Source organism: Apteryx rowi, unplaced genomic scaffold, assembly GCF_003343035.1.
Source record: "Apteryx rowi isolate R43461 unplaced genomic scaffold, aptRow1 scaffold_170, whole genome shotgun sequence".
Lineage (NCBI taxonomy): Eukaryota > Metazoa > Chordata > Aves > Apterygiformes > Apterygidae > Apteryx > Apteryx rowi.
In genome coordinates, this window is record NW_020447975.1 from 1,385,356 (window position 1) to 1,409,172 (window position 23,817).

At 38.8% G+C, this 23,817-nt stretch overlaps 2 protein-coding genes across 3 annotated transcripts in view; both read right to left on the reverse strand.

The window, feature by feature from the left end:
* The window catches only part of WDR76 (WD repeat domain 76), a 14,189-nt gene extending 13,865 nt beyond the window's left edge, over positions 1 to 324 (reverse strand). Inside the window, exon 1 of the mRNA XM_026060724.1 lies at positions 317 to 324. Within this exon, the coding sequence (XP_025916509.1) occupies positions 317 to 324 (8 nt within the window). The remainder of the gene's footprint in view (positions 1 to 316) is intronic.
* Positions 325 to 1,096: 772 nt separating this feature from the next.
* Positions 1,097 to 23,657, reverse strand: BLM (Bloom syndrome RecQ like helicase). Of its 2 annotated transcripts, none has more exons than XM_026060741.1 (21): positions 23,560 to 23,657; positions 22,340 to 23,046; positions 20,917 to 21,112; positions 20,331 to 20,446; positions 18,972 to 19,104; positions 17,193 to 17,947; positions 16,477 to 16,653; positions 15,933 to 16,051; positions 14,343 to 14,456; positions 13,437 to 13,535; positions 13,206 to 13,354; positions 12,119 to 12,225; positions 11,202 to 11,362; positions 10,519 to 10,714; positions 9,884 to 10,074; positions 8,369 to 8,513; positions 7,727 to 7,926; positions 6,749 to 6,941; positions 5,913 to 6,035; positions 4,390 to 4,597; positions 1,097 to 1,441 (listed from the first exon to the last, which is right to left on the reverse strand). In XM_026060741.1, exons 1-21 carry the CDS (start codon positions 23,655 to 23,657, stop codon positions 1,258 to 1,260), a joined length of 4,371 nt encoding a protein of 1,456 aa, XP_025916526.1. In that variant the 3' UTR covers positions 1,097 to 1,257. The 2 variants fall into 2 exon arrangements, with proteins under 2 accessions (XP_025916526.1, XP_025916527.1); XM_026060742.1 differs by having other exon boundaries at positions 1,258 to 1,441; positions 20,331 to 20,443.
* Between the last annotated feature and the right edge of the window lie 160 nt (positions 23,658 to 23,817).

Sequence of the window (23,817 nt, forward strand, 5' to 3'; positions counted from 1 at the left end):
CCCTCCCTCCCGGCCCCTATCGCCCCCGCTGGGCACCCGCGATAACGGAGCCGGCCGCAATCACCTGCGTCCGGCGGGCGGAGGCCGCCCCTCGCCCCCGGCACCGCCTCGCAGCGCGGGGAAGGCCGAGCAGAGGCCCAGCCTCCATCCCGCGCCTCCTCAGCGCCCTGCTCGCTCCTCACCGAGCCCCTGTCACCTTCTCCTCCCTTTCCACTCAAAACCCAGACTGCACTCAGGCAACCGGCCCAGGACTGCTGCGTCAGTGCAGTCTTGGCATGATTTTGGGGGGGGGTTAAGTGACGTAATTACAGTCTACAAGTACATAGTAGGGCAAAACTACAGCTTGACACACTCAGGAGAGAAAAAGTGTGTATTTTTTAACAGTAAGGTTAATTGAAACAGTCTTGGGTACACCAAAGACTCACAAGATGGGCCATAAGACTAGTCATCACAGACTCATTGCTCAGATGAGCTGAGGAAATCCTCTGCTCCTGCGTTTCACAGGCAATCAAGCCAACATTCAGGACCTGCTCCGCTCTGCATTTAAACAAACGCGCCTGTAGAAACAGATGCATATCTGAACCCCTGCTCAGCAGGCGTGAGGATTACCTTGTGCAAGACAGGGAACGGGAAGCCAGGAGCGAATCAGATGCCCTTCGGCAAGCAGTCGCTGCACGTCTGCGACACGACCACAGAGCTCCACAGCTTTTGTCCACACCTAGCTTCCCAGCAGGCTCCCTGTAGCCCCAGTATCTGGGGCAAAAATTGCAACCTACAGAACTTAACTACACTGGATATTAAGCTTAGCGGCCCCAGACTTAAATTTTCATAGCAATGGTTCAGCTTTCTAGCTCTGAAGTACTTCTGCAACTGGCAAGGGAGAACAGGGCAACCAGCAACATCGTCTATGAGCACGTCTTTACGATTCACAGCTCCATTAACTGCTTTTGATTTGTGATCTCAAGTGTACCCAAGTTAGCTGTAAAGCAGGCTTACAATGATTATTTTAATTGAAACACTAGGGCTTCTAAAACTAATCAGAACTCATGTTTGTTTATAATGCACATACTCAGTAAGAAGGAAGTTCCAGATAAACTTCTGAGTCTAAAAACATTTATTTAACACAAAATTTTGTATTTGACAAAATGTACACATCTATTTCAGAAGGTTTCGCAAATGAAAAAGGTTAATAAAAATGATTACATCTTAATGGTACACTTTTATACAGTATTTACATTTTCTAGTAAATGTACAATATTACAATATTGAATATGAAGGCTGAAGGAATTGTCTGTTTTTGGGCTTTGGGGGTGCCATAATCCCCAGTTTTCCACCAGTTCCTTGCATGACACTAATGCTGGATGATGCTGAACTATAGCCAGATGAAGCTGGAGCCTTGGAGTTGGATGTCTTTTTGGACCTTCTGTACTTGCTGTAACCGCTACAAAATTCAGAGAGAAAGTACACTGTTACAGTATTTATAGTATGTTATGCACTGTAAATTTGTACGTGTCAAATGTCTGGGTACTTGCCACATTCCCTGCCCATGGTGTATTTACATAGTTGCATACCACAGTTAGATTTTCCAGAAGACTATATTTTCATTAAAAGAAGTCTTCTAATACACATGGCTGCATAAATACCTTTGAAATGTAAATCAAGTGTAGTTGTTACTCTGACATCTGCCTAAGGGCAAAAAGCAGCCTGAAACATGGACACAGAATGCTGAACCAACCTGACTCCCATTAATCCAATTAGAGTATCAACTTTAAATGACACTTCAGGGTCAACAGCATTTAACGACTAAAATTTTAGTAGATGGGAAGGTGAAAAGGGTGGGAGTAAAACCTACTGAGCTGGGAGCTGTTATTTACTGCAAAATCAAAGACTGGAATGAGGAAAAACGGGGCAGACAGACACACTTGGAAAAAAAAACAAACAGCAGCAGAAAAAATGAGCTTGAAATAAGTTCTCTTTGATAATGAACACAACAATAAAGCTATAAAAAGTCATTAATATATATTACGAAAACGTAATAGTCTTTAGAGTTAGGCACAACTTCAACTGGGGCTTTTGCTGCATATTTTGGAGAGCACACTGTGTTGCTCTTGTGAATGACCTGAACTCTTCTATGCTGAAATATAATGCAATTTCTGTGATATGTATAGACTGCATAAAACCCCACTAAAAGAATGACTTAAGAAATGCAAGATTTCAGGTTGCCAGCATAACCACTCTTCTGCACCTCATGTTCTCTGTCTCATACAGCAAGTGAGGTAGACTTTCCAGGCGCAGGGGAGAAAGGGTTACAGTTGTGCAGCTTGACTACCACAGCATTAGCAACTCTAACTTGCTTCGTTTTTGTGCAAAGAAAGCTATAAGCATGACATATGTTCAAAAGGCATAACTATAAAAGCCAAATAAGAAATTTTTGCTGGTGTTTTCTGATGTCATTTCCCCCCCCCCCCATTTTTAAAGGGCATTTAGGGAGGGTGGAAATTCCTCAACCATTATCCTTTTTTCTTTTGCTTCCTTCTCAGTGAAGAATCATTATGTTTCAAAGTATGAACCTTCAGCGCAGACTGTTACTACTTGAGTTACAAAACTATACAGTTTTATATAAAACTGCATATATATAAAATAAGGACTTCGTCTCAAAGGACGAGGCCCAGCCTGGCTCTTTCATTACCCTGTGACCGTTTGGTGATAGATCTGCCCTAGAAGCTCAAGTAAGACAAGGCTCCTGGACCCAGACTTTACAGTCTTGATGCAGGTTTTGCCTTGCATGGTACAATCAGAGGGAGAAGCTCTGAATTAGCAAGCGACAGTGCACTGAAGCTCAAATATTCCATCCAATCTTGGAAGTTTTAAGCTGTCTGCATTTCCAAGTACAGGATCCAGTCAGTTTGCTAATAATGATTGTGGCAGTACAATACCAGCACCCTGAAATTTAATGTGACTGCTTAATCTGTGGCAGTCAGGAAAGACAAAAGAAGGACAACTTCTAAATATCCTTTTTCACCAGAAGCATTTGAAACAGAAAGTGCTGGAAAACCAAAGTAGAGAAATTACGCCCAGCTGCCTGGATAATTTTAATGCCATTCCTTGTTCTTGTTCTCAGCTGATGTATGCAATGTCTTGTACTTGGATAAAGGTAAATTTTAGAGGGTAAGCACAAATATCTTTTCAAGTTCAGTCAAAAAGTAAAAATGTGATCATCTGCCAAATTATGCTTCTTTCACACGAGCTAGGCTAGGATATTTATGGCTATGCACTAGCTCTTTATAACTTGAGTGTAGTCTTTGGGAAACAATTTTCAACACAAGAATAGAAACCACATGTGTTGCCAAAAGGAATTGGGAACTGCATTATTCAAATCATTATTTTAGGGAAAGGATAGCAATGCTGCTGAAAGGAACTGTGAATAAAACTTCTGTTAAGAAAGCTACACACTGGCTGACATAATTAGGGTAGAGTTAAGGTTGTCCAGATAACATCTATGCTTTCCAGCTTCCTTATTTTTTAAAAATTAACATTTCCCTATATTTAATTTTCTAATTTCTAATTTATATTCTTTTAAAATAGTTATGTGTGAGCATTAGATGGTAAATCATCATCCAATATCAGAACAAAATTCAGATTATTACGAGTAATCAACTATACCAACACTTATATAGGTTCATTTTGCCACTGACTCTATTTTAGTAGAAGTTTTAAAGGAACCACGATTATATTGTGGTTTATTCTAATTTAAGCAACATAGTCCCTGCTTCCAAACTGTAAAATACCTTAAAATACTTCTTCACAGCAGAAGTGCAAAAACAATACTGAACAGCTACCCTTCGTACAGAACCTGCAAAGCTGTTGACTATGCTTCCTTTTGTGCACGATGCCATAAACTGCATTGTCAGTGTAAATTTGCATAGATTTAAGAGCAATAACATAAGCATAGTTATGCTTCACAAACAGCCCAGCAGGAGTGAGAAGAAAAACCTAGATGCCTACAGATGGCAAAGAGGACACACCAAATAAGAAAAAACAATCCACTGCAATCAAACTTCAAAGATTATCTTGTAATCTAATTCCAGGTGAGTGAGGAGTATGGAAGTACACTGACAGTACACCTCTAACTTGCCTTGCATACCAAATATTTAGCCAGTGGAAAGGTACATCATAAAATCATGGCTTATTTCTGCAGCAGCTTCTACTCCTGATATAGATTGAGAAGCTGTATGTTTAATATGTTAGCTTCTGGGAAATAAAGATTTTGCATTGCAGCAGAGTGACAAAGGTAAACACTGGCATTAGTAGAACTGGTGTGGTGGTGCACCATACTGAAAAGCCCCAAATTAACATTTAATGAACTAGAACTAACCACAAGCAACGTACCCTTTGGAATGAAACTGCTGGCTACCACCATTACTTGACTTTTTCCTCTTGGATTCTCTGAAGTTTGGCAGCCTTTTCCTTTTCTTTCCTTGGTTTGTATTATTGCAGAAATAACTTGAAGTTGTAACTACATCTTCTGCTTCCTCATCACTCTCAAGTGTTCCAGTGCTTCCTGTAGCTGTCTCTCCGCTTTGGCAGGCAGCATCATCTACAGATAGACAATGAATTAAAACCAATGAAAACAAGACATTGCCTGGGCCAGTCAGAACTCTCAGCCAGGACACACTAATTTTACCAAACTTCTGTCCTTGCTGTTCAAAACCTTTTTGCACTGCTTTTATCCTAGTGATGCTCTGGGCTCATATAAAGACCTTTCTTAGGCTGGTGTAAAGTAAAGACAACAGGCTGTTTTGGTTTAGCTCATCATCACATACAAGAATGATGGCAAGCCCTAGTTTCTCATGCTTGGTTTCTTGTCTAAACTACGTTGTAACACTGGGCTTTCTGCCTTTATACTCTCTTCCCTGTATCAGCCAGACAAGAATTAGGTAATATACCATAATACTACTGTCAAATATGGCACTTCTTTTTAAGAAAAGCAGCAGAAGACACTGCAGGGCTCAGATAGACAGCTAAGAGCTCCTTCTCAATCAGTCATGATCAAGAGGGACGTGATTCTTTGCACAAACAGTAAAATAAAATACTTTTTTAAAAAAGTCAGGATTGTAGACATGCATTTAACACCTGCAGTTATTAATACTGCAATAAGAAAGAATGGCCTCCTTAAATGTAACCATAAATCACCTTAATATTGCAGGCCACAATGTCAAATCTGATAGCCAAGCTGTATTAAATATTTGAATTACAACACAGGCTACAACACTATGCTCGCATTAAGTTACTAGATGCATTAATCTCAGGGCTAAATTCTCCACTGAGCTGCACTTTGTGTTTTAGGTTATAACTGTGCAAAAGCACTGTAACACACAATCATTCTGACTTGATAGCTTTTTTTACACCTATTTGTGGAAGTTCTTTACATTTGAGTAAAGACTAGTCAGTGCAGACCTGGACTTGCTGACCTCAATTCCTGTGAAAACTAAAAGGCAGTAGTTACAGATTACCTGTCATGCTACAACACTACCCTGTATGCAGTTTACACAAGTGGAAGCATATAAAGAAGGTGCTAGACTTTTAACTTCAAGGTTAGAAATCTCGGTATAATTAAGGTTATTATACAAATCCCAACAACTGACAGGTAATGAGCAAAGCAGCAGCCTGTTTAGTTTTTGTTTACCTCTCATTAGCCTTTTACGGCTATGCCAAATTTTCTCTGCTATTTCCTCACTAAAGACCTTCGTATGCTTCAAAAACATGCAATTGTTCCCTCTTTGTAATTACTAAATTGCAAGAGTTAGTGATTTGTGTTTAAAACAAGATAACTTCTTAGTGGAGCTTCTTACAGAGAAGGAGGGAGGGTATTAAATAGGAAAACACACATATAGGCACAAAGGATACTAAACCTGGTAGCGTCCACTCAGAGTACTTATTCATCACTTTAATTATTTCTGCACCATATTTTTCCAGTTTATCTTCTGTGACACCATCAATCTGCAGCAAAACCTCCACATCAGAAGACAAGGTTTCTATAAATAAGTACAGGGTAACAAAATACAAATTAGATACAGCAAACAAAACTGTTTAAGATGAGATAACACCAAATGAAATAAGAAAATTCAGGTAAGAGCACAGATAAATTAAAAAGCAGTGTTCAGAGATGCATTTTTGGAATTTTGTTAAAATAAGAACATAGGTGTTCCATTAGGAACAATGGAGTTAGAAGTTCACATCTGCAGACTAAGTGAACAAAGTCTCAAATGCTTTAAAACTCGTTTCAGGTATTCAATAAGCAATAGTAACTTGAGCATTACTTATGACCTCTGCCACAGGTTTTAAGAGAGATCATAGTAGAATATTCTGGAGGAAATTCATTCCTTTTAGTGCCATGATATGCACTAAGCCCTCAAGAAAGGAAGCTTTATTCTAGCAGATTTACTTCTAGCTGGTTAGCACAAAAACTAATGAAGAAGATTGCTCTAAAACTGCTTCAAAGTTTGTTTTGCAGTATGATTACTTGGTTGTCTACTCTACCTAAGCAGCAGGACCTGCTACAGCACAAAATACATCTCCGTGGCATCTATGCTGCATCAGCCATTTCCACAGGACTCACTCAGTTATGTACATTTAAACCAGTCCTCTGAAGATGTTCGAAATTGTAGATTTTCTTTCAGAAAAGGCTACAACTGCACAGGCAGTCTACTACCTGTAGAGGTTCCAAGTAGTGAAAAGCTGACCTTACCTGCTATTTTCTTGAGAGTTGAAGTACTGAAAATGTTGAAGTAATGCACATCAAACACTTTCCCAAGAGTTTTGCATGTGTCTGTAAGTTCCCCAAGGCACTTTTTAACCATCTCTTCCCGCTGCGACATTTTTGTCACAGAAGCCCTTTGCTTTCTAATGGTACTGGCACTTTCAGTTTCGTGGAACTCCACCTGTTAAAATAAACCATCAACAACTTCCATCAGGGCAGTTACTGCAGAACCATCATTAGAAGACTGATTGATTACACAGGAAAACAGTGAAAAAACCAAAACATATTGTTCAACTGAACCAAAAAATGCTATTTACGAAGTACATATTTTTTTAAATGATCCTTTTTATGGGCTACTTCATAAAGCAGTAATTCTCAACTGCCCTTAAGTGTCTTCTACAAAGAACTAGTAGAATGAGTATATACAGAATGGGAGAGGACAGGGGGGAATGAAAACAAAACTGAAAACCCAACACAGCTAGCTTTGAGTAGAGGTCACTAGGTCTAATGGTGAGGGCTCTTCTCCAAATACAGCACTAGTGTGGAGGAGACACTGCTTCAAGCAACTCTGGGACTGTTTCCATGAACCTTCTTGAAGTGCATTTGCCTCCAGAGCTCACCAGTTACTAGAAAAAATAGCACAGAAAATGCAGGAGAAGGTAGTGCTGTTCTTTTTCTCTTCTTAGCTAGCTCTTTATGTGTTGGTCATAACCTTTTCTTCTTGTTAAGATGGAATCAGGTGGAAGGGAGAAGAAAAGAAAGATTCAAGCCTCTCCTATCCTCTGAAATCGACCTTTTGCCTCATGGCATTATTAGAATACTGGAGTAGAAATTATGCTTGTTGGATTCCGTTCCCTGCATCTGCTAAAGATTAGCTCCAGTACATCAATTTGTAGGCAAATTATGTTTAAACTATATAGTGTAACTAGACTATATGGTGTATAAATCCTGCAGCATGTTCCTCACCTGTAGTAATCCATCTAGCACAGCCTGTGCTTTCTCTCCTAGAATTACATATGCTACAGCTTGGTCATTGGCTGTGATATACAAGTCTTCATCCAGAATCTTGTCCAGGACCAGTTTTCTGAACAGTCTTTCAACATTATGCCTTGAGTAGGCAGCACCCTTCCCAAATATTCCAGACTGAATCTTCGCGCTCTTTGTACCTGTGCAATAGGAGTAACAGGGTTAGCCTGCAATAAGAAAGCCTACATACATATATACTTACAGACTTGTGAAAGATTCCCAAGTGACATTCCATAGACTGGGCACACTCACACACACACGAAAACAAAAAACCCAAACAACAACAACAACCCACAAAACTCCCCCCAAAACGCAATCCTCCCCAACCCCCCTCCAAAAACAACAACAGAAAAAACATAAGCATCAGAAACTCCAAGTGCCACCAGAAAGCTAATACTAACACTACAGCCACCTGAAAGCAATTGAAACTTTAGTCTCATTTATTTTGGATCATTTACCACCTAAAGCTTCCCCAGAAGAATAACTTTGCCAAATATATCTTGTTTTTAAACCATTGTTGATGCTACATGGACCTTCTGATGCTTAATCAAGATCTGATGCAGCAAGTCTAGCAGTACTTACCTAGGAAAATGTCAACCATCATATTCAGTGTGTATCTTCCAGCACCTGTATTTCTCCCATTGATTCCTCCCATTTGTCTACAATGCTCCTGTACAAATCTTATAATGCTTTTCACTTCATCCGTTACATTTCTTGATTTGTAATCCTATTTAAATAGACTTGATTAGGAAAAAAGTGATTTGGTTCCATTCTAATGCAAGTTGCTACTGACTTGTTTCATTATTAAGCTTTTTCTAGGCATGAATTAATTTTGTTCCAAACAGAAATAGCTATTTCCTAGTTAGTACATGTGCAGTGATATCACATAGTCACAGGAATTCTGGATTAGATAATATTCTGAAAATGCAAGATAAAGACATACCAACTGATTGCATACAATCTCTATTATGTTAATTTTATACAGTGAGCTGCAAGATTGCTGAGTGAGTACTAGTAATCATGGTTAATTGTTTTTAAAGCATTCCTATAAGTATTCTGCTGCAATGCACTAGAATTTACACTTCCAAAACACATTAAAATGAGGAGATTAGACTGAATATATATTATCCTAGCCAATTTTTATTACAATCACAGATGTGTGGGGTCATGCTTCAAACACAGGACTGAGAAGCAACATCCTCAGCTATAATAATACTGATCTGGTTTTTAGAGACCAGTAGCCTTCCCCATAGTTTTCCCCATGTGTAAAAATAGGATCATACTAGCCCTGTGATGATACTAGGACCTTTAGCATCTGGGTCCTTTCAGCTCTACTCAGTTTAAATATCAGACCGAAGTATGAAGCTTTCGAAGTACTGGAGCGCAATGCCTTAAAAAACAAACAAACACACACACACACACACACACACCCCGGCCACCCCCAAAACTTAAAATGCCTAGAATACCCAATTCCGTACCTAAAATTATTGAACCCTTGTTGTTGAATATATTTTTTTTTCTGAAAAGATCAGATAATCAAAGATGGTCTAAAATCCTATGTAAGAACAGCAGGAGAAGATGAAGCAACTACTTGATGGCCACTTCAACAACTCTCTTCTGTTCCACTCCTGTACATGCTACTGACTAGGTTGTTTTAAACCTTGACACACAAACCCTGCTCTTTGGGCCACCTCCAAGCAGTATCCAACCCCGAATGTGGCATGCACAGGCTACAAAGCAGCACAAAGCAGCCTTGAAAACATCAGAATATACAGTTTTCCTTTAGCTATTCCAGTGGATCTTGTATTAGCTTCTCCCTCCAGTAGACACTGCTACCAAAGAAGCCACACTAAAGGAACATCTTTACACCTCATCAGTACTTCTCTCTCAGAAATGGGAGCTTAAGTCCATGGATAGGTGGTGTAATTCTGCTCAAGGTTACACCCCAGAAATAATTCAAAGCATCCAGCATCACAAAAATACAAAACATCTCATTCATTTTCTCTATTTGCCTTCACAAATGTAATGTTAGCATTTTTAAGGCAACTATACAAAAATCAGTTTAACGACCCTATAAATAAGAGCCACATTTTTTACCTTCTTTCTACTGCAGTTATCACAAGTTACTTCTGCGTGATCTTTACAAAAGTTAGGATTAAAGTTAGTTTCCCCAAAGTAGGCCAAAAGCTGAATTCTGCGGCAGTCAACTACATTCTCACAGTAATGAACCATACTGTACAGGTTGTTAAAGTGGGTCTGTCTTGTGTGAGCGTTTCCATCTTTTTCCACTGAAACACAATAAATTCAATTGTATTTGTTATATCTGCACTTCTGTCCTTTTAAATATTATCAGACATACTTTTTTGAAGCAACAAAGAGCATTGTGTTTTGTCTCAGCAAGTTAGTACAGAATAAAGCTAGTATAGATTTTTATCTCTGAAGATTTAAAGAATGGAGAAGGGAAAAGAAACCTAGAAGGACAAAAATCAAGAGACAGCTATGTATAAAACAACTGGTTTTGACTAAAATTAAGGACAAGTGATAAAAACGTTTCAGTACAGAAACTGACTCAAGAAAATAATAAAATGAAGATGCAGGGTTCTCCCATCTTTGCAATACAATACATGGTGCTTCTAAATGACAAAATAAAACAATCTAAATGAAAGAGACCAATGACTAAGTAATTTGTTTACTATTGTGTTATTAAGTTACAAACACAAGATTTCACTTACTTAGTATTAGCCTTCTAAGTCTGGTTACATCACTATAACTGTAGAAAAGCAGACAGTGAGACATTTCACCATCTCGTCCAGCTCTGCCAGATTCTTGATAATAACCTTCTATAGATTTAGGGAGTGAAGCATGGATAACATAGCGTACATCAGGTTTATCAATTCCCATTCCAAAGGCAATTGTTGCACATATAACCTACAATAGAAATAATAATTTGTTATATAAAGGTCTGAAAGCTATTTATGGAGAACTATACACCAAAAATAGCTATGTAATCAGGCTTATGAAACTATGCACAATGTAGAATTTAAATTGCAAGAAGAGTACAAAATAGCAAAAATACCTCTGCTTCTTTCAGAAAAGTTATCCAAGACAAATTGAAAACTAAGAATTCTAGAGGCTCAATATAAATTTCAGCAGTGTGTCTACAGCTGTTGCAGAAGCCTCACACAGCTCATTTTCTTCCTCTAAGTGTCATACCTCAGGGCAGCCCTGAAGCCTTTGGCTTGTAAAATTCTCAATAAAAATAAAGCTAACATGTTTTGACAGATCTGATCAGTTATTTCATATTGCATCTAATTTGGCAAAAATGTTACAAATCTTTGTTTTCATTTACTAGGTTAAGAGGGATAAAAGCGCTCTAAATTATATTCATGTTTTTTTTCATTTGCTTTTCTTCTACCTGGCATCCTTCTTGATTAATCCACTTTTTTTGTACAAGATCTCTATTGGAGTCAGTGAGGCCAGCATGATAGGAAAGTGCAGCAAGACCTTCCTTCTGCAGAATGGCAGCTGTTGTGTCACATTCATGCCGTGAAAGGCAATAAATTATCCCAGAGTCATCTGCAAATATAAAAAAGATTCATGTTTTCTTCCTTTTCACTTGCTTTAACAAATACATTTATTCCAATAGGGAGAGGTTGGTAAGAGCAACTGTTTATAGAGAAGTGATTTTATTAACACCAGATGTTTTTGTTAATTTCTCCTCACTCGACTCCGTGTTTTTTTGTGGGGTGAGATCAGGAGATTTCCTGCTCAGTACTATGCAATCTGAGAATTTAAAATCCATAAAGGAAGACCTACATGAATAGAGAGCTAGAGCAGTTTAGTAAATGATGCACTGGGTTACAGCAATGAAGAAGCTATGAAGGGAACTTGTAGCTGACTCCCAGCAGCTGGAGCTGTATGATTCCAAGTGAGTCTAAACAGACAGGAGTCACTGGAGATGTCTTCAAGAGGAACCACAGCTAAGCAGGCCAGTAGAATTAAACAATCAAAAACTTATGGATATTAGATGACCTTTATATTCAGAAGTCATAACACTAAAGGATCTGACAACCTCCAGAAAGATTACTCAAGAGTGTTACCATAATCATCTTTTTCATCTTAACTTGACATCCTAACTTTAGGATGTCTGTAAATCTGATTCCCGTTATTAGCAAAATAATTCTGTCTCCCATTTGCTCTTCTAAATATATTAGCAGTTTCAAGAAGGCATAAGTTGAGGGGAGGGGGGGTATAGTATTATAAAAGCTTTTCCTGTTGTAAAAAGTAGTTGATAAAAATGCATATAAGCACACTATGTTGCTCAGTACTCACATGGATGATGTTTTCTGATCCATTCTAAGCAATCCATTGCCACCTTTTTTGGCTTCTTGGGCAGTACATCGTATTTCAAGTTATGCCTGTTGAAGCTCATTGTAAACCTAAAAGATGATATTTCATTGGTGCTGGTCAATTTTAAGGTGCAATAATCCTTTCAACAAGCTCAGAACTGACTGGAATGTCTGAAATTCAAGTAGCTACTATTTGTTCTGTGTATTTACAAAGGAATTATTGTTCCACTTTGCCCCACTGAGATTCATTCACACAGACTTTGGATCTGAAATTACTTCATCAAGTGAAACATTCCTGCATTTTTCCTATGGTTGTGAAAAAAGAAAACTACATGGCACCATGCAAGTCATGAAGGAAGAAATGCCTGTAAATCTAGCAAGCACACAATGATTTGCCTGCCCTTCATTTTCCTTTTTAAATATTTGCATCCACATCAAACCTTTTAATTAGCAGAACAGTGTCACCTCCTGTATCTTCTACCCTGAAACATATTTCTAAAATAAAAAAATTCTAATAAAACAGAAGCATGTTCCTTTTCATCATATACAATGAAAATGCTACAATACGATCCAGATCCCAATAGTATCTTCATTACCTGTTACTTCCAATGTTAGTTAAAAAACGCACCTCCAGCTTTTGGAGTTTTCCAGCACTCTCATGAAAAGCACCCTAAAATACAACTTTCACATCTTGTCACAGAATCACAGAATTGCTGAGGTTGGAAGGGACCTCTGGAGATCATCTAGTCCAACCCCCCTGCTCAAGCAGGATCACCTAGAGCACGTTGCACAGGATTGCCGATGACAGACAAAATTTCAAGATGTTATTTTCTTTTAAGGAGTTTCTCTAACCATGCCAGAAAGAGTTTCACAAGTTTTTTTCCCTCTCAATTTAGTATTTTGCATTTGAGGCACGTTAAATTCCACATATACATTCTTATTAAATCAGATACAACTATAAAACTATTTCAGATGGATCTTTAACGCTTTCCTTTCTTTCCTAAATTTTCCATTCCGAAGATGCTCTACAATTCATACAAATTGTTTCACGAAACTGCTGAACAACTTACACTTGTGGTTTTAGCATCTCAAGCTGATTCTGAATATCCTTCTGTACTCTGGGATTAGCCGTGGCAGTAAGAGCCATCATAGGAACAGAGCGAAACTTCTTGCGGAGCATATTCAGACGTTTGTAGTCTTTTCGAAAATCATGACCCCACTAGTTTAAAAACAAAAATTTAAATATCACTAAGATGCTTCAATTACATTTTTTGCCATTTAAAAAAAATGAAGGTGTTTACCTGACTGACACAGTGAGCCTCATCAATAACAAAACGTGATAGTAGTTTTCTGTCATACAGATTTTCCAGGGCAGACATCAGTCGGCCACTTGCACAAACCTAGGTACACATTCAAGAATGGCATTAAAAAAAAAAAAAAAGGCACAGTGTCACTCTAAAAATACAGAAGTAATTGTTCTGTACACCAGCGTTACTTTTGACTACATAGGTAAGCCTGAAAGCATAGAGGTGATGGCGATCAGCCTCATTTTAGTTGACAATGAAGCAGCTGACGTGGTATGGCCATGAGATTCTAGGATCAGCTATGCAAAGTTCCTGTCTGAGTAAATTAAAATGACTTATATGTCACAAAAGACAGGAAAAGACAATGCTGAAGACAGCAATTTAGTCAGCACATTAAACAGTCCCCTTTTACAAAGCACTTCTGGAATAATATCTATTTTTTAAAGGCAGAATATAATTAATTACAGGACAGTCTTTTGATATTCACCTATTACCTTGGTAGTTAGGTATTTTTTCCCCCATATCATCCTATCCAGAGTAATCTAAATTCTAACGGTTACTCCACAGCAATTAGTTCCTAAGATGTACTAGGATATACTGAAAAGGATAGGCACAGGGGTTTTGATTTTAAACACTGCAGACTTTACAGTCAATTTTCATTCTTGGTTAATTATTTTTGTTTTTTCTTTGACTGACATTAGTTACATCTGTACAGAGTCTTGCTGAATTCTCCAAAAATGTTTGCTTTACACTTTTTTTTTTTTTTTTTTTTTTNTTTTTTTTTTTTTTTTTTTTTTTTTTGCTAGAAGCCTACTGTGAGAGTTCAATTTTTTCCCCTCAACCCTTTATAGTAATCTTCCTATTTTTGCCTCCATTGCTTTAAAATTCAAATTAAGCACAAACCTTCTCAGGGGTAACATACAAAAGTTTTATCACAGGATCTTTTTTTGACAACTGCATGTATATTTTTGAAGCATCAGCATCTGTTCTATCACCAGTCAGGTATGTTGCAGTAATCTATACAATACAAAAAAAGTATTAAGTTTTAACATGTGCTAAACATAGAAATATCTCAGATATATAGTCCCACATCCAGTTATAAACCAGATGAAAAGCATATGTATTTACTATCATCAGTGAAGACTATACAAAGAAGCATTGAAAATGTTAATTACAGATAACATTTAAACCTCCAGCATACCACAGGCATCACAGAATTTTTCTATTGATAAAGCCAAGAGACTATAAACCAAATTCTGTTCTTCTGCTCCCAGTTTTACCAACACGCCAATTGCTGATGTAGGGGAGTCATCTATTTTCTTTGTACTCTTTCCAGTAAAGAAAACAGAAATGATGCTTGTTTATTGCTCAATATGCTACAAGGTTTAGATTGAATTCAGAAAGCAAACAGAGATCTTAAGATAAGAAACTAAGTTTCCAGGAAGCACAAAACCATGATAAATACCCTCAATAACAGTGCCCACAGACATACAATAATATTGTGTCAGAAGAGATTGAATATAACTCAGAGCAGCAATTTAATATTAAATTTTAAAGTATAACTTACTATTCAGCATGAATAGTAACAAAGGAATTGGATCCTAAGGACAAAAATGACATAAGACTAGTCCACTGAATACAACCAGCCACAACAACAGAGCCAATTTTGCCTGCTTGTCTCTCGTTCCCCTTGCAAGAGGCAGCTACAGCTCCACGGAGGCAATTCCTCCGGTACATGCGTATTCCCAGGAGTCTCAGAGGTAGTTTAACTAGCTTTTACAGCGCTGGCACCCACGCAACACAACAAAAAATAGCAAAAACCTCAGCCAAAGCACAGAATTCTGGAGCAGTCAGTAAGTGGCAGACACCTATTCAAGGGCCACATCTACTCAGATTATCAGAGACATACTCGATGAGGTAAGGATTTGTCGCAGCTTCAAAAAGCCTGCATCATAGTTCCTTTGTTCTCACACCCCAAAACATCTCTGTATTTTTCCCCTAAAATGCATTATCTACCTTTGCTGATAAAAGGGACACTTCCCTGAAACAAAAACAGTTCATAACCAGACAACTTCAGGAGCATTTACCTTTTGCACTTGCTGCTCTTTCCTCTGTGCACTATTTTTCCAGAAATACTTAGCATCCCCAGAACCTTCCTAAGTCAGGAATTCTTAATGCTCCTTTCTTTTTTGGAGCCAGATCACTCCTATTTAGGTACCTAAATATAACTCTCAGAAGTTAAGAATCAGGCATCTGTATTTGAAAACTCCAATAACAAATACATACATCAATAAATTTAGCAGTTAGACTGTCAATAATTTCTAGCTCATCTAATTTAGATCTTCCTAGAAAACTTTAATAGGTATGCCTTTTACAGTTTCCAACTAATTATTTTTTGTAGTTCATATCTGAGAGACATAAGATTCATTATAAAATTTCAGATTCCTAATCCGCTTATCAGTTAAACTGATTAAATAACCTGTTTGAACTTACATCTAAAGTCTTCAGTTTCTGAACTTGATCAATTATCAGCGACCTCAATGGAGAGATAACAATAGTGACTCCAGTAGAGACGCATGCTGGCAACTGGTAGCACAAACTTTTACCACCACCTGTAAGGGTTACACAGAATGCAATGTATATTAGATATAGATGGAAAAGAGAGGCAGGGATGGAGAAGGAGTGAAAAAGGGGAGTCCTATTTCTTAGTTCACATTTCACAACACTTTCAGGAACATCAAAAAAAAGTTATTTGTGAAAGTTTATTATGATATCTGTAGGTTGCAGAAGAGTTATCAAGTGAAATATTATGGAAGGCACACATGAAATCACCTTCATTCAAAATACCATGGTGCATACAAAATTCCTGAAGTCTTGCATCCACAAAATTCAAGCAACACATTATACTACCTCCATAAAGGCACAGAGAGAAAGCAAGCTTCCTGTGGGCCTTACAAAAAGAGTTTCAGTTCTTCACTTCTCAAATGTGCACCAGACCTCAAAAACCTCCAGCTGCACGATATTTGTAGATACATACCAGTGGGCATTAAGATGAAACAATCTTCACCCAGAAGAGCAGCATTGATGGCCTCCAGCTGGTTTGTCCGGAAATAGTGCAAACCAAACTTCTTGTGAAATATATTCATCATTTCTTCAGAATGGGAAAATTTAATACCCCTGAAACGTTCTAGTGCTGGATTATTAACAAGTGGATCTAGTAGACAAAGAAAATTTACTTAAAGTTACAATATTGAATTGCAGTACATCCCTTACAGTACATCCCTTACAGTTACTTTAAATTGTACTGGAACTTGACTTCAGTGCTCTTACATCCCCTGTTCCGATATCAATCGCAGAAAATACTGACCTATACCTGTCTACCAGTGGGATTAGGTTTGTTCCAACAAGCGTCCATATCTGAACATTTTGCATAAACAGAAAAAAAACTATTGTACAGCTTTGAATTAACAATTGCAGCATTATTATTTAAACACACAGGAAAACTCTAGTTGCCAATTTTAGCAGTTTCAGCTTCCTAGGAGCCTCAAACCTCCGTGGCAAATAAATATTTGAGAAGTTTGACATCACTCAGACAAAGAACATCCTACAACGATGACTTTGCAAAGAGACACCAAGAGAAAGTTCCACACAAACAAAATGCATCGGTGTGACTTACAGATAAGTTATTTAGCTTTAGACTTTTTAAATAAATTAATAAAGGATAAGACAGTAATCCTAGTTAGCATGATTTACCTGAAGAGTTTTTAGCTGCCATCAAGAAGCTTGATTTTGGAACAGTGGGATTTGATACAAGAGCAGATCCTCTGGCCATTGAAGTTACCTTTGACAACAGCGATTTAGCAGGTGGCCCTTCCCTGACCGGCTGATACAATGGTGTAGATGGCTTTTCAGGTGCCGAAACATTCACCGAATTCTCCCAACTCTCATCAAAATCATCAATATCAAAATGATCAAGATCAAAGTCTGTATCCCTTATATCTAAACCATCTTCTACATTAATGCCAGTAGGAGCTTTGTTCTGAACTTTCAAAGCTGTGCTTGTAAGAGGCCTCTCAGGCCGATGCCAATTTCCATCGTTTCTCGTCACTGTTTTTTCACCCCAGCTGTTGTTGAAAGATGTCTCAGAATGAAGGCAGAGCGAAGTTCTTTCTTTGGCATTTATCTTGGAAGAAGAAAGTTCTGTACTTTCTGGGCAGGTGATATTCCAAACAGTTTGCTTTGAAGCATAAGAGGTATCCAAGGTATCACATATTTGAAATTGTTTTGTAGAAAAATTGCTTGAATTAACAGTCCCAGAAAACATGGATGGAAGTTTTGTGGATTTTGGTGAATTTCCATCAGAACTTAAACTACAATTAGGGCCAGAACAAACAGCAGTATCATGATCTGTAGCAGTGCCCTGTCCCATACATGGCTTCCCTGTTCTAGCAAAAACAATATTTATGCTACTTTTGTTCAGCTTGACAGAATTTGCTAACAATTTTCTCCTGGGAGGGGCAGAAAGTGAAGGAAGAAGGAAAATAAATACGTTAGTCACAAGCAACGATAAACCAGGTTTTACAGCATGCATTAAAAATTTTTGTCTCTTTTTTCCTCTTCAAAATACTAGTATTTGGCCATTAGGTTGTATTTTCTGCAACTATATTTTAAAAATATTTAAAACAAATCTAGGGAACAGAGAATAATACCAGAATTTATCTGACCAAAAGAATCAGAAAATGACTATATATTCACAGCAGATATTAAAATATAAGAATCCCTAACAGCGAAGAACTTATGCAGGCAAGGTAGAGCATGAAAAAGTTTTTAAAGGCACAAAACTTAACTTAAAGAATTAAAAAGGCATGAACTAAATTATGTTTTTATGTGCTCTCTAAAGACTACGACTGACTACTGTAATAAGAGGAAACAGGATAAGTTAATTTTACAGAGAACACTTAATAAAAGCACATGGTCCCAGTCCAATAAAAACACTAAACAAAATCTCAAATCTTAATACTTTCTCTGCATATTGTGTCATTAGATTATACAGAAGTTAAAGAAGCAGACTGCGGTAGCAATATTCAAACTGAAAAATGACATTTATATGGATATTAGGAGTCGTAATAATCACTAGAATCAGTGATAACAAGTCTCAGAGGGAATAATAAATGAATCCCTCAGGTATAAGAAATCAAGAGGAACCCTAGAACGGAGGACAGATTATACTACATTACCCTACTTCTTTGGAAGCATCTGGCACTAGCTGCCTCCCAGAAAGAAGATTCAGGACTATCTGTGCCTCAGCTTGAATGCAGAATTGGATTCTTTCTTCAACTCTTTTGGCAGAATACTGAAAATCTTAATACTTTCAGCACGTTTTTGGATTTTTTCTAAAACCTCATTTGGTGAGTAATTTTAAGCCTTTAAAAATCACTCTGTACCATCTTTTCAGTGCGATGGAGACACCTACAGGCATGCTACTGCTTCATACAAACATGGAAATACTAAAGGCTATTTATTAAAAAGTACCTGAGATCTCTCTGCTGAAGAAGTTCTTTTGCACATGACAGATGCTTAAGCTCATGAAGCGGAATGGCATCTACCAATTTACAAATATCATCCATGACACTGTAGAGTTGCTGTTCCAAATGCAAGCCTTTATCTGCAAAATGTAGTGTATTTCAGCATATAGTACTACTAACTTTTATTAGAACACAGTAATAAGATGATATCAATCTATCAAAAGACAGAGTAAATTGCAATACATAAGTCTAAATAATTTACTTTAACTGGTTTTGCGTGTGTAAATTCAATTAGGCTACGTATTTTTGTCCTTGCCTTTTAATTAACCATCTACATATAATTTCCAAACCTTTTAACAGTGTTTTCAGATTTATTACCAAAAAAAAAAATCACTCAAATTTACATGTTTGACTTATCTCAAATTACCTCTCCCCAAAAACATAAAAACACAACACATTACGTTGCAATTCTAGTCTAGGACATGCCTTAAAAAACTTCCTAGACACGAAAGTCAGTGTTTGTCATCTCATTAACTTTCATTTCAAATTTGGTGCCACTGCAAACTGTTTGGATTTTGACAATGAATTGCACTGTACCTCAAACTGCCACCAGGAGTGTGGTTCCTCAGGCTAGATTCTGGCCTCTGCTACACTTTCCTAACTCTGACTTACCATGGTGGTAGGAATATTGCCTCTCACAACAAGCTAAGGGTCAAAATTGATCAAAAATTTGCTACATGTATACTAAAATATAAAGAGATGGAACTCAACTAACTTGATCTCTGGAACAGCAACATTATGCATATTCTTTCTAACACTACTTTGAGCATTCATAAGCACAAATTTTAAATGATCCCCTAGAACAGTACATCTTCTGTATAACTGAAAGTAAAGTCTGAATTTGCAGGCTTAAAACCATGTTTCACATCTACACCTGGTAACTTTTCATTCTGGGAGTCAAACTCGGATACATTTTAGTTCAGTATTTCCCAAAGTCAGTACCTGTATGAATCAATGAAAGAATTAAAACAGCTCAAACTTAGAGTGAAATTTCTTTGTGTTACAGCTGACTTCAGGAACTATTTGGCATGTCCATGCTTCCAAGTTCTGAAAGGGAAGTCTCTTATATACCCTGTATGGTACTGACAATCCAGGAATAAGAATCAGACAGCACTTTTGAATCTACATGATGTATATCCAAATTAAATGGTAAGACAACATCTGAAAATTCTGACTCAATCCCCTGCTTCCTTGTCCTGGTCATTGTTAGCTAATGCTCTCAAATTACAAAGAATACCTAGGAGAAAAAGAAGTTTCATGTCATCCCCAAAGCCTAAGGCATAAAATTTCAAAACTTTTCAGATACCTGCATCCTCAGTACTAGTTTCAGCAATAGGCTGCTTTGTGGCAATCTTCTCAGGCTTAGACTCAACGCTAGGAGTTGTTGATATTCCACCAGTAGGAGAGTCTTTGAAAATACTGCTGATATTAAAATGAAAAGTCATTAACATATGGGTATCTATAAATCAAAGCATTTCCATAAAAGACATTTATCTTTCAGTACAACAGCATTTGAAGCATGTGTAATAGATCAACAAACAAATTTCTCAAAAGGCAGTTAAAATCCAAGTAAGTAGCTGAGCAAAGTTAGTCACTCCTCCTGCATGCCAACTTGTAGAGACTTGTTTCATTAAACATTTTTCCCCCACTACAAAAGGCAAAATAACCCTGCTTCTTCTCAAGCAAAAGCCACCTTAAACATTGGCCATAAAAAAAATGCATTTCATAAGACAGTAACAGCAGCTGTCAACTGCTAACCTGAAAAGCAACAGTCACAGGCTATCAACTCCATCAGTAATTTTTCAACAAGCACTAGATCTTATGTCTGTTTTGATAAGTTTTTTTAAATCATTCCAAATGATAAACAGTTTTATCAGTGAACTTCGTTTTACCTAACGTTTTTTATGGAAGATGAGAAGGAAGGCAACTCTTCCTCTGGGGAGGGTGGAATGATATCGCAGTAATCATCATCTTCAAGTTCAATGCTGGCAAAAGGCTCATTGCCAATCTTATCCAGTTCTGGTTGGCTGTTCTTCTCACCATTGCTTAGCTTCTGGCTTTCACCATTCTTGTTTTGAACATCAGCAGCTGAAAGAAGTGTATTAATATTGCTGGTAACACTGTAAACTCATTCTGGTACAAATAAAATGCAGCTAAATAGCAGAAAAAAAATACTACCTAGATTTCAAAACAGTAACTTAATGCAGTTTCTAAAATTTAAAGGACAAGGATACAGTTACTGTTCCCCTTTTCTCCCCCTTCAAAAAAACCCCCAAGTAAATAAGTGAACAAAAAAAACAAACAAGCACAAAACCCTTTAAGTGTAAAACTTATATAGCTTGCCTATAATTACCTTTCCCTGTCAAAAGAGAAAAAAATAGCTTCTTCAAACTTTTTTGAGGTTTACTTTCCTATGAGAAATTTTATAGAAAACTACTGTTACATTAAATACTAAGTTATACTAAGAAGAGTGTAGTTACAACACTAGAAAGCTTCACTAAGTAGCACAGACCCTCTACTGGAATTAGAAGATAAATCTACATATATAACATCTTGTAAAACAAGCCCTACTAAGTAAGACCAATATCATTAACCTATTTTAATGTATTTCACAGAAACAGCAAAAAAAGTAACAGGATAGTCTTAAGAAGAAAAATACATGGATTTCAGAAATCCTTTCCTCTGTTCCCCATTTAGTGTAACAGTAGTGTCAGAAAATGTTGTTCAGTATTATTCAGTTGTATAAACACATATTAACACAAGCAGTGATCAAAAGCTTCAAAAACTTAACAGGTGAGACATATGAAACAGAAAAACTAAGTGAAACAGCTGCGAAGAAGGCTCTCTGACGGATATTTTTGAGCTTTTCAGTCATAATTTTTAAATGACTATAAATCTCTTTTTGTTGTTTAATATTTCTCATCATTACATTTAGGCATAAGATGATTTTAGGTCTCGTTTGCATGAATTATAGAAGTGCCATTCTTCCTATAACACCCCTACAGATTATTGCTATTTATTTCTGGAACATCACCTGGAGAGTCTTGCAACTCCCATAGCACCACACAAGACTACTACTGCACCTTCTTCCGCCACAGGGAAAGTGCTCCACTATGAGCTGCTGTGCTTTGGCAAACGGTGTTTACTGAAACAAAATCCATGTACCAAAGACCACTTTTCAGATATGAGAGTGCAACTCCCTCCGACTTCACTAAGAGCTACGTAAAGTCTACGTTTCTGAAAAATCAAGTCCTCAGTGAGCAAACATGAATGTATTTTCTCCTAGTTCAGCAGTACTTTAAAATAAATCATTACCTGCATGAGCCTCTTCATCATGTGAAATCACTTCTGCAGATAAATTCTCTTGAAGATCCTCACCTGCAGTCCTGCTACTGTTGCAGGGAACTGCATCCCCAAGACAAATCAAAGACCCCTGAGATAAGCACTGTTGCTCATCATCAAGGGGTGTTTCATTACGCTCAGAAGTGCTATGTTTTAGAGGTGCCGTGTCATTCGTCACGGTCACGGGTGACCTTGGTAGCTTGTTCACAGAGGAAAGGGATCTCTGGGGATTCTTGCCACTTGTCTGACCTTTGGGGGATAAAATTGGTCTGGAATACTTCTTATCAATTCCTGATAAATCAAAGTCATCTATATCATCCCATTCATCTTCTATGGTAATAACAGAATCAGCCAAACGACGGGGGTCAGTTTCCTGCGAGGGGGCACGGCCAGTCCTCCTTCCAGACGTAGGTACGTCTTTCAAAACTTGCTGGACACATTCCAAGGAATCTGCAAGTGCCTGGCTTGCACAGGACGGCCTTAACTCCTCTCCATTGGAGGCCCTTGGAAAGAAGTCTTGGATTTTTATTTTCTTATCCTTGGATGCAATAAGGGATGAAAAGGGTTTGGCTAGTGAAGTATTAACATCCTTATCCTTCAGCGCTGAAACGCTTGGCGCGCTGAGGCACTCTCTGGAGGTGGCACTGGCTGGCAAGGCTCTTTTCTTGAATGTAAAACCTCTGGAAAGAAGAGATCATTTTGTTATTTTTTTGAGTGTCTCCACGCTCCTGGGTATTTTTCATTTAAAGCCACAACCACTGTAACCAGGCAGGAGAGCAGCACTGCGGCAAGGAGGCTGCGCACACTATGGACCACGACCGTGAGAGAGACCGACAGCAACGAGACCAGACCAGGGCCAGGGCCCAGGACCGGACAAGGGCCAGGGCCCAGGACCGGGGCTAGGGACTGGGCCAGGACCGGGACCAGGACCAAACCAGGGCCAGGGCCAGGGCCAGGGACCAAGGCCGGGGCCAGGGACAGGACGGGGCCAGGGCCCAAGACCGGGGCCGGGGCCAGGGCCAGGACCACGGTCAGGGACCGGGCCGGCCCCTCCCCCGCGCGAACCGCCACCGCCGCCGATGGCGGCGCTTTCCCGGCGGCCTCCGCCCCTGCCGGGGGCAGCGGGCCGGGCCGGGCCGAGGCCGCGGTACCTCAGAGCAGGGGGTGGGGGTGTGTGGGGGGGTGACACTCACGCGGGCCGGTGCCGCGCGGCGGGCGTCGCGCGGAGGCCGCCGCGGGCCGAGTGGAGCCGCAGCTGCTCGCGCAGGTTGTTCTGGGGCACGGCGGCCATGGCGCGCCGCGCCACCCCCGCCCCGCCGCCGGGGGGCGCCCTCCGCGACGCCCCGAGACGCCCTGCACCCGCCGGCGCCTTCGCATTCGGCGCCAAGCCGCCGCCGCGCGCCTCCCCATTGGCCGGGGGCCGCGAGAGCGGAAGTGGCGTCACGGCGTGG